Consider the following 10,554-nt stretch of genomic DNA (forward strand, 5'->3'; position numbering starts at 1 on the left):
AGCCAGCAATTCGTCTCTGTGCGAGGGGGAGGATTTTGCTTGTAAACCAGAAAAGACGCTTTCGGGCGACTGGGCGACGCCGCTGACGGCTCCGGGCGTGCAGTGCAAAGCCTCCACTTTGGGCGAGGAAACCCCATAGTCTGGCGAGTAATACCCAGGAGATAAACACTGGAACTTCTCAGCGGGAACAGAAGGAAGGGGAACTTTCTCCTCCATCAAATGCTGCACCGGAGAGTCATAATTTGACGTTGCCGGGACGCTCTGCTGTCTGAAAAATTTATCCCCGACGCTGAATTCTTCCTCGGGTGCCCTCCTGATATCGACCGAGATGGAACGGTACAGGTTCGTGGAGGCTATGGTACGAGTCGGGGTCTGACCGGGGTTCTCGGGCAGCCCGCTGGAAACGTTGGCGTACCTGTCGAAGAAGGATGGGGAACAGGCGTTCATGGACATGGTGGACACGGGCAGCGAGTGCTGCGAGTCCGCGCACTCGAACATCAGGTCCGTGTAGTCTTCGTTGCTGCAGGAAGGAGTCCTGGGCGTCTGCATCACCTCCTCGTAGCTGGGACAGGAGACGACGGATGCGGGGGTCGGGACACCCGTCGGCCGGTTCTGATCCGGCCTGGGAGACGCGGGGAGGATCTCCTTCAGCTGAGGACCCGTTATCCAGTCCTTCGAGTCTGACCCAACAGCAGGCTGTGCCTTGTTTTCCGGTGACAGTATGGGGGTCAGTGGACCCAATTCTTTCAGTTTCTTGTCCTTCAGCTGAGTATCCAGCGTTAAGGGCTTCTTTGTCGCCAGGTCCAGGCTCCTCTTGCGCACATCTTCCGAGCTTTTAAGCTTGTCCTTTAATTTGGGATCTCCGGACCTGTGTCTCATTTTCTCCATTTGCTTCATTCTCTCTTTGTGCCTCTTGTGGCGCTCCTCGATTTCCAGGTCCTTCTGGCTCAGCATCCTCTCAAAGCTGGTCATCATCAAATCACCATCTCCCAGAAGCTTCTCCCTCGGCCTGGCATCCTTCTTGCCGCTGTCTTTGGAAAGGGTTATTTTTTCATTCCCATTGCTTATTTTGATTGGCTCCGCTTTGTCTTTCTCTTGGTTCTCCTTGAGCTTCTCTTTCAGTTTGGTCTCCCCGAATTTGAGGTTGTCCTCCTTCGATTTCTCTTTGAAGGCGGTAACTTGAGGGCTGTCCTTGTCTTTAAGCGCTGACTTTGGCTCGTCTTTGTGGTGTTTGAAGAAACCATCTGCATGTTTGTCTCTATGCTTTTCCTTTTCCTCCTTCCATTTCTCCTTGTGTTTATCTCGCTTCTTTTTCTCTTTAACTGTGCTGATGGCACTGGAACCGTAAGTCTTCTCTTTGTCCGCCTTCTTCGACAGCTCCCTTTCGGAATCGTTTTTATCCTTCTTTTCAGAAAATAGGTAATCAATGCTTTTCTCCGGCTCCTCATCGGGCTCTGCCTTCATGTTGTAGCAAGAGCCAAAAGCCTCCCCATCCACAGAGAAATCTTTGTCGTAGTGAGTGGAATCCTTTCTGCTGCTGGAGTCTTTGAATTCCTCGGTTTTTTCCTTTTTCTCCGTCTTCTCCTTCTTTGCTTTTTCCTTCTCGTGACTTTTCTTGGATGAGGATGAGGAATGTCTGTGTCTCTCCTTCTCCTTGAGTTTGTCCTGCAGGCAGGGTAAAGGGAGAGAGTCCTTAAACTTTTCCTCCGCGGCATCGGTGAGGGAGAGGTTAGAAGACTCAAAGAGGCTGGTCAGCCCTGGATCCTGTCCCCTGTCCGTGAAGCTGTCAGAGGAGATCTCGCTGATCTTGTCATTGGAGTCGTCTCTATAGTCATTCAGAGCCTCCTCCTCCAATTTCTCCAGCAGGCTCTTCTCCGACTCCCCTCCTTTTGAAGACTTTTTCTCTTTGGAATGCTCTTTATCCGGCTTCTCCTTATGTTTGCTTTTCACCTTGTCATCGCTGGCATGTTTCTTTTCAACCTTTTCCGGGAGCTTCTGCTTGTTTTTCTTCTCCTGAGTAGAATCTACGGACGTTCTGTCTTTCCTGTCCTTGTACTTCTCCGTAGAGTCCTTATCTTTCTTCTCTTTGTGTTTTTCAAAGGAACTCTTCTCCTTCTTCTCTTTTCCCCCTTCCGATGTTCCTTTGTCTTTCTTCTTCTCCTTGGAGTCCTTATCTTTCTGCTTCTCTCCGGAATGCTGCCGGTCGGAGGAGTACTTGCGGTGCTTGTCGGGGTACGGCTCCTTCTCGGCGGCCGCGCCGTCGTCCTTCTCCTGCAGACTGTCCAGCCGGTGCGTTTCGCTCCCAGCGGAGTCGCTGACTTTGAACCCGCTCAAGCTGTAATCCACCCTCTCGTCTTCGCTTTCGTCCGTGAAGATGTCCGCGATGCTGTACCAGCTCTTCTCCTTGCCTTTCTTCTCATCCTTCTTCTCGGAGAAGTCCTCTCGATCCGCAGAGAAGTTCTTCTCTTTCTTCTCCTTCACCTGGTCGAAAGAACTCTTCCTTTCCTTGTCCTTGCTGTGCAGGTCTTTGTATTTCTCTTTTGTCTCTTTTTTCTCTTTGAAACTCTTGTCTAGTTCCTTGTCTTTCAGGATTTTCTCGGGAGCGACTTTTTCATTTTTCTCCTTGTCGCCTTCTTTGGATTTTTCCTTGTATTTTTCTGGCTTCACCTTCTCTTTTTTTTCCTTATCGGGAGCATCCTTCTTCTCCTTCTCCTTCCCAGAATGGTGCCTCTCCCAGCTCTCCAGGGTCTTACTGCTGAACTCGGGGTCAGACTTATCCTTGAAGAACGCCTCGCAGCCGTATTCTTTAAAATCATCTCGATAGGGCTCCTCCTGCTTTGCTTTGGTGTCTTTCCGATCCTTGGAGCCATCGGAGGAATCCTTCCTGTCTTTGGTGGTTTCCCCGGTATCCTTCTCCTTCCTCTCCTTGACGCTCTCTGCGGAATCCTTCCTCTTCTTATCCTTTTCGGGCAAGTAACTGGGGGTAACCTTGTGTCTGTCCGTTTGGTCCTTTTTCTTCTCGGAGCTTTTGTCCACATAGTCCCTCTCCTTCTTCTTTAAGAAAGCGTCCTTTTCGTTACGCTTCTCGTTGTATTCCTTCTTCTCTTTCGTTTTGTTTTCTTTTTTCTTGTCCTTAATTTCCTCTTTCACAGGTTCTATGATGAGTTTTGCCACGGTATCGTTTTTAATCTCCCTGAAATCCGTCACTGGAGAATCCCAGCTATCTTCACCCTTGAAATCGAAGGATGAATCAGAAGACAAGTCTGAAAACCACCTCTCTTGCTGATCATCCGAAAGGCTGAACTTCGTGTCCTCGCTTTCGGGAAATTGGTTTTTGTTATTAAACTCATCGAAGCCGGACTCATCCCTGTAAAGTTTTTCTTTTTTGCATTTTTCTTTCTCTTCCTTGAAGGATTTTTCCTTCTCTAGTTTAGCAACCTTCTCCTCCTTCAGCTCGTTCTTCTTTTCAGATTTTGACTGCTTGTCCTTTGACTTCTTCTTTCTCTCCTCCTTGTGTAGTCTCGGCTTCTCCTCCTTGGGAGACTTCTCCTTTACAGGTTTCTCTTTTTCGGATTTACCTAATCCTTCTCTGAAGGATTTGCTCATGTCTTTACTACCATCTTTGAGTTTTCTTAAAGATTTCTCCTCTTTCGAGGATTTTCCAGTCTCATCTTTAAACAACCATTCCTTCTCCTCCGCTTTACCCTTGGGGAGCTTTTCCTCCTTCTTTCCGTGTTCTCGCTCGTGCTTTAACACTTTCAACTTGTTTTCGACTGGATTTTCAGTCTCTATTATCAAGCCTTTCTCAGGCTTTTGTTTAGAGTCCTCAAACTCAAAAGAAAACGTTTTGATTATTTTAATGTCTTGGCTGATGGGACACTGCCCCTTCTCCTTGTTTTTATGTTTGTGTTTTGTTTTATGCTTTTTAACAACCTTCCCCTCCTTGTCCAGCTTTGGAATTGCTCCATCCACATTGCTATGGAATGAATTCTTTTTCTCAGAAACAGTGTTGTGTGGGGTGTTTTTCTTTTTGTGCTCTGGTTTCTTCCTGACTGGCTTTAGCGACTCTAAGCTCGAGTCCTCGGACGAGTAGTCTGACTCGCTCGTCAGTCTCGTCCGGGTGGAGTCCGATAAGGAACTGACATCTGACCAAGCTGGAGAAGATATGGTTTTCCAATTGTCCGTCCTCCAGTGCTTGGAGTGCTGTTCTGTGAGACTGGGATTATGTTTCTGGGATGCTAAACTCCCATGAGAAGAGGTCGATGAGGCAGACAGAGAGTTAAACAAGGAGGATTCCTTTAGCACTAGCCTGGAGTCCTTTACACAGCTAGAGCTCTGGAGAGAGTCTCTATCATCCTCCTCACTCTCCACATTTTCACTCTCTGATTCAGAGGAACAAAATTTGTCATTTTTTTTGCCAAACCGAACCTCTTTGCTTTTCGTCTCCTTCTTCCGCTTCTTTTTTACTTTGCTCTTCTCCTTCTGCGCCTTCGTGCTGGCGGGCTCCCGAATCTTGCTGCTGGGCAAGATCGAGTGGGTCGACAGCCGCAGCTTCTCCCCCGTCCCCACAGCAACGCTGGTCTCCTCCTCGTCCGAGCTGTCCGACAGGATGCGGTGGGCAGCTTTCTTTGGTGTAATTGTGTTATTTTTAGTATAAGTTTTCACTTCCATTTTGGGTATGGAAATGAAACTGTTTGCTTTAGTCTCTTTTCTGTAATCCTTTTTCAGCAAATGTTTGTCGTCGACTGGCGGGACCCGGTCCTGCTCATCGTCCTCATCAAATTCGTACTCATCCTTCACCGGGGTGATGGTTTTGGGGGGCTCCTGGGCCTTGGGCTTGTGCTTCAAACCCTTCTCAAACTCTGAGTCTGTGTTATTGCCATCAACAGAGCTGGAGGGAGCGAAGGAAGGGGCATCCTCCTCTTCTGAGGTCTCTGCAGAGAGAGAAGAACAACGCGTTAAGGGCTGCGAGGGGCTTGGGGGAGGGAACACCAACAGTCTGCTGCGGATGGGAACCCCTGCGGACGGCCCTGCCACCCCTTTGCCTCTCCCAGCCTTTGCCGAGTTTGCAGCTGAGGCTCGCAACACCAGGTTGGGAAAGCTTTTTGAAAGGGATAGCTACATCCAGCCTCCAACCTGCACGGGGTGTCCCGCAAAACAAGATCCAGTGCCTCCCGAGAGAAAAGCTGTCTAACAGGGTGCTGACCACGAACGGCACAGGGCAAGTCTCCCCCTAAGACTGAATTCATCAGCCCTAATTAAAACCTGCAGCGCGTCCCACCCGGCACAGCCACAATGGTGGCACTCACAGGACAGGCTCCAGCAGGACGGGGGGACAGCCCGGGAACGGCCACGCGCCATGCCCCCCAATCGGGGAGGGATGGGAACAACCTCCTCCTCTCGACGCACGAGCTGGAATATGACCCACATTTTCAAGGCAAGACATCCATTTACCTGCAATTGGCTTCCAATCCTACATCTCGACTGCACCGGGCAAGTGATCTCAACGTAGGCTTCCAGGGCAAACAGCTAGAGCTCCCGGAGCTAAGGGCTGGTAGTTATCTTGTCTGACTTTGGGTTACAGCTACAGACGGACTCCTGACCGTAGCAGCAGCGTGCAGATATTCTGACAAGAGTCTAACTTCACTGTCCTCTTAACGTCTCTGTATTAACAGACAGCTGCAGGCCACAAACATCACTCCCACGCGCGCACAAAGGTCAATCTCACCTGTCGAGCTCTCTTCGCTGGAGGGGTACGTGGTCTTTCCCAGGAGCAGATTCACCATGGTGGGAGAATTAGCTACTTTTAAAGGTGTCTCGCCCTTCCTGTTGCTTTGATGAGGATTCCCTCCATAATGTAACAACAATTTCACCACCTGCAAACAGAAGAACGAGACTTGAAAGACGCTCGTGATGTTGATTCCAGGCTTTTTGCACACCTTTCCCACCTAACTTCGAGGGGGGGTGTCCTCAAAGCCGTGTGCCCTGCGGTACTAACAGCCATCAGTAAGAAAGGAGGCAAAACCCAGCAACACGAACCAATGTGGGCAGGGAAGAAGGGAGAAGAACAAGACACAAAGCCACGTTCCCTCCTCTGATCCAGAAGAATGAACTATCCCCCGCGCAGGGGAACACTGAGTACAACGCCCAACAGGAGCGGGGCAGGGAAATTCTTGCCCACTATGTGGCTGTCAGCAGCAAACGGTACTAAAACAACCAGAAACTGCATTTGCACAGCTGGCTGCTTGAAGCACGAGGGAGTACAAGTCCTTAAAAAACAGAGCTGTGAAACCCAGCAAAAACAGACCTTGAAGTGCCCGTTATTCGCCGCGTCGTGCAGGGGGGTGTCGTCATCCAACCCCTTTGTGTTGACTTCGGCGCCCGCAGCGAGCAACTGCTTCGCCACATCGTAGTAACCCCGGTTGCACGCCTCGTGCAACGCCGTCCAGCCTGCAAGCAGAAGGACATTCAGAACACGGACATCACCTTTGGGGAGGAGAGCAGAGACCGTGACGCGTAACCTCCGTCCCCGGTGTGCCAAGGGGGCTGTGGCTCTGATGGCCAAGATGGTCTCGTTTGCCCAGTTCCCCGTGGCACAGCAGGAAGAGACCTGCAGCTCTGCTTTGCTGCTCCAACTGGGCAGCAGCTGAATGAATCCCTCTTCTCCCTCTGGTCACTCAAGGTGCTACGGACGGGTCACCTGCCCACACCGACACAGCCCCGGGAGACGGAATGGCAAAGTTTCGTGTGGAAGATTAAGAGGACTGTGGATGCTGTGTGGAAGGCTGGTCTCAAATCCTTTCCCCTTCCAGCCCCTCTGTAAGGGAAACACTGCTGCCCAGCTCAGGACCGAGCTCTGACCGGCAGGCATGGCTCTGAATCATCCCCCACACAGCCCTCACAAATATTTTCGGTGTGCTCTGCCAAGCAAGCAGCCATGCCGCTGCAGAACAGGCCCCCGGCTCGGGGAGAAACCAAACAGCAGGTCTCCACAGTAACAGCGGCTCTAGTTCTCAAACAAACCTCTGAAGAACATAGAACAAAACATTTTATCATCTTCAAACAGACTATTTTTAAGCAGAAAACTGTTTTGAAGTTTCCCAGCAGAATGTGCATGGCTCCTCGGGTATTTTGCTGATAGCGTTGTGGGAGCTCATTCCGTTACCTTCGCGCTAAAAAGGGGGCACCCGCACCCAGAATTAATCACAATCGATAGCGTGGTCTAGCGCTGGCATTAATCATACAGGCGGAGGAACAGGCAGATCTATTTATAGCCCCAAAATCGTGTGAAGGGAAGAGCAAGGAGCAAAGTCAAGCTCTGGGATGTGCTGGAAGAAAGGCTGCCTCGTGCCAATTCAGCCCCGTCGCTGGCACGGGTGTGCACCAACAGCATCGTTTCTTACATTTTAAGTAAAAAAAAAAGAGCTAAAAGAGCCCAACTCTCTTTGCAAATTCCCCTCCAGGCTTCCCAGATGGCACAAGGAAACAGAGCAGAGGGTTGCAGTTACGGAGCGTGGAGACACGGCAGTCCCAGGGATCACTATGGATCAGACCCCCCCGCCCAGCATCCGTGGCCTGAGCGGGAGCATGTTCAGGGCAGCCTGGGAATTCAGCTCCCAAACTCCAACAAGGGAACTGATGCTTTTTGTGGGTTTATTATTTCGACAAATCTGTAGTAGTTTGGGTTTTTAAAGGACAAGTTTTTTAAAGGACAGCAAAACTTTCCTCCCAAAAGGGCAAAATCCTTATTTTTGGTTAATCCCCTCTTCACAAGGAGCAAAGCCGTGTTATAAAGAAACTGCTTCCTCCATTGGGAGCCATTCTCAGTGGTGGGAAAAGGCTGGGATCCGTGGGTTGCCTGGCCAGTACGGCCAGCAGGTTGGTTACCTGCAAAGTCCTTCACATTGACATCTGCACCCTCGATAATGAGCTCCTTGATGCGCCGGGCATCTCCTCGGATGGCAGCTCGATGCAGCCGAGTCTCTCCTCGCTCGTTTCTCTTATTTACTTTATCTTTGGTTTTGGAGGCAGAGTTAGGAGTTCCCTTCTGACAAACTGTGGACTGAGAGGGATGCTTTGGTGTTGTGTCAACTGCATGGAGGAGAGAAAAGAGAGTCAAGAGACGAGATTCAAAGGAAGCCCACAGCCCTTAGAGGGAGCTCTTGGAACGCGTTTCATCTCGTCTCTCCCCAAAACGCTCACCAGAAGGCACCGAGAGCCTCTGAAGTCGATGTGAAGACAGAGGGAAGCCTGTGTGCGTAATGCAGATTTTAACTGCAGGCTGCCAAAGCCCGCTGGAGAACTGCAGACCTTGTAGGCAATCCCATGATTTAGGAGCAGACAATGCAGTTCCTTACCCTAAAACCTCATTTCCCAAGGGAAGCGGCCTTTTCCCATGAGGTCTGACAGCCTTGGGAGGAGACTGCTCATTTCCTGGGAGAACATCCCAATGCTCTGAAGACTACACAGCTTTTTGCCTTTTTTTTTTTTTCTTCCCCCAAGTAACAGCAACATAAGCAGCTAGGTTGGCGTTAAGAACAACAAAAGACGAGGCTAAAAGCCGCCAGGTTCGTGTGTAGGACGCAGATGTGCGCAAACAGGTAGCACGGCGCCTCTAAAAACCTGGGGGGTCACGTATGCAAGAGATAAAAATTACTGAAATACAAAATCCGTGGTAAACACATTCCAGCTGCTCCGCATCTCGAGTTACAGCTGCAGCGGTTACACGGCTTGTCCCTCTCCACAAGAATAAACGTTACCAAACCCACAGGATGGTATTTTAACTTTATTCGCAATGCTCCTTCACTGAGTCAGCCCGAGACGCCAGCGGGAAACGCGAAGCTCTGACGTGGAGGAGGCTCCCGTGGAACCCAAGCTCTGGTTAAGCAGCCTGGGCCGGCTCAGTGGTAGCCTGGGCTGGCTCAGTGGTAGCCTGGGCTGGCTCAGTGGTAGCCTGGGCTGGCTCAGTGGTAGCCTGGGCTGGCTCAGTGGTAGCCTGGGCTGGCTCAGTGGTAGCCTGGGCTGGCTCAGTGGTAGCCTGGGCTGGCTCAGTGGTAGCCTGGGCTGGCTCAGTGGTAGCCTGGGCTGGCTCAGTGGTAGCCTGGGCTGGCTCAGTGGTAGCCTGGGCTGGCTCAGTGGTAGCCTGGGCTGGCTCAGTGGTAGCCTGGGCTGGCTCAGTGGTAGCCTGGGCTGGCTCAGTGGTAGCCTGGGCTGGCTCAGTGGTAGCCTGGGCCAGCTCAGTGGTAGCCTGGATTTGCCCGTGGGATATCTGCTACTGCCTTACACTGGGAGAAGGATGGGCAGCCCAGGCATGTCTGAACCCCGGCGGCAGCCCATGCCTGCAGTCTCTTGCAGAGCCCTGTGGGAGCGGGTGTTCCGCCGCCCCGCTCCAGCATCCCACCTGAGAGAGCAGGGGGACCCCAAGGAAGAGCACACCGGACCCCCAGCACCGCACTGGGGCTGGCAGCTCGTCTCGGCAAGGAGCTACCCTGGGCTGGGCACCGAGGGTACGCACACCCATCCGCCCACACCTCTGAGCAGAACCTCTCCCCGGACCTCACCTGGGCTGTTTGCAGACTCTTCTGCTGTCATCTGCATAAGGAGAGCGACTTGCTGGCGCTCGGAGAGCGGGTAGCCTGCCCGGATCCCCGAAAGGCCCATTCCGAAGAGCAAGCCAGGCTTTCTGGTGGCGGGCTCCTTTTTAATCCTCTTCCGCTCTGGACCCTGCTTTTCTGTGGTGCAAGGAGACACAGAAACACAAGCCCTGAATGTTGCTGTAACTGAAACCCACGTTCCTTTCTCAGCAAAGGTCTCCAACTCCATTTCCATACAGGAATGGGACGTTCCATTAAAACGCCGGTGGCGAAAGACGCATCCCGGGGTACCCAGGGCTCACGCCGCCGCGGTTGCCGCTGGGACATGCGCCGCTTCTTCTGCCTGGCAGCACGGGCCCGACATGAAGCAGGAGCCACATCTCCTCCGCTGCAGCCTCTCCTGCGTCCCTTCGCCCCCCACCATCACACAGCAGCACAAGAGGGAGGGAGCGGGTCCGTGGGGTCGCTGCCGTACTGTACCTTCCGTCTTGCTTCTAGGAGCCTCCATTTCATGCCATGGTGCTTCCAGGAGCGTACGCAGCCTTACGCCACCACAGCATGGACTGAACTGGAGGCATCTAAAAGCATCAACAGAGAGTGCTAACCAGATACGGGCTGACAGCTGGGAAACGATGCCATCTCACCCCCTCACTGTCACCAAACCCAAGGAGGCGGCAGCCGAAGGGGCGCACTGCTCTGGGGAGCACCGGGCTGGCCCTTGCCCGGCACCCACCTGCACTCAGGCCGACGGCCGCATCTACTCCTGCAGCCCTCTCAAAAGATACCAAATGACAGGAGGGGAGGAAGAAAACCCTGCCATCAACCCCATCAGGAAGAAATTCTTCACAGAGAGGGTGGTGAGGCACTGGAACAGGTTGCCCAGAGATGTTGTGGATGCCCCATCCCTGGATGTCTTCAAGGCCAGGCTGGATGAGGCTTGGAGCAACCTGGTCTAGTGGAA

At 52.2% G+C, this 10,554-nt stretch overlaps 1 protein-coding gene across 1 annotated transcript in view; it reads right to left on the bottom strand.

Moving 5' to 3' along the window:
- Nucleotides 1-10,171, bottom strand: part of LOC104512796 (ankyrin repeat domain-containing protein 11-like) — a gene marked incomplete at its 3' end in the record, with an annotated part of 11,011 nt that extends 840 nt beyond the window's left edge. The window contains 8 exon segments of the mRNA XM_010155906.1: nt 4-2,880; nt 2,932-4,934; nt 5,729-5,876; nt 6,308-6,450; nt 7,888-8,091; nt 9,561-9,731; nt 10,074-10,128; nt 10,130-10,171. Of these exon segments, the coding sequence (XP_010154208.1) occupies nt 4-2,880; nt 2,932-4,934; nt 5,729-5,876; nt 6,308-6,450; nt 7,888-8,091; nt 9,561-9,731; nt 10,074-10,128; nt 10,130-10,171 (5,643 nt within the window).
- Nucleotides 10,172-10,554: the final 383 nt, after the last annotated feature.

This window comes from Eurypyga helias, unplaced genomic scaffold (genome assembly GCF_000690775.1).
Source record: "Eurypyga helias isolate BGI_N326 unplaced genomic scaffold, ASM69077v1 scaffold34507, whole genome shotgun sequence".
Lineage (NCBI taxonomy): Eukaryota > Metazoa > Chordata > Aves > Eurypygiformes > Eurypygidae > Eurypyga > Eurypyga helias.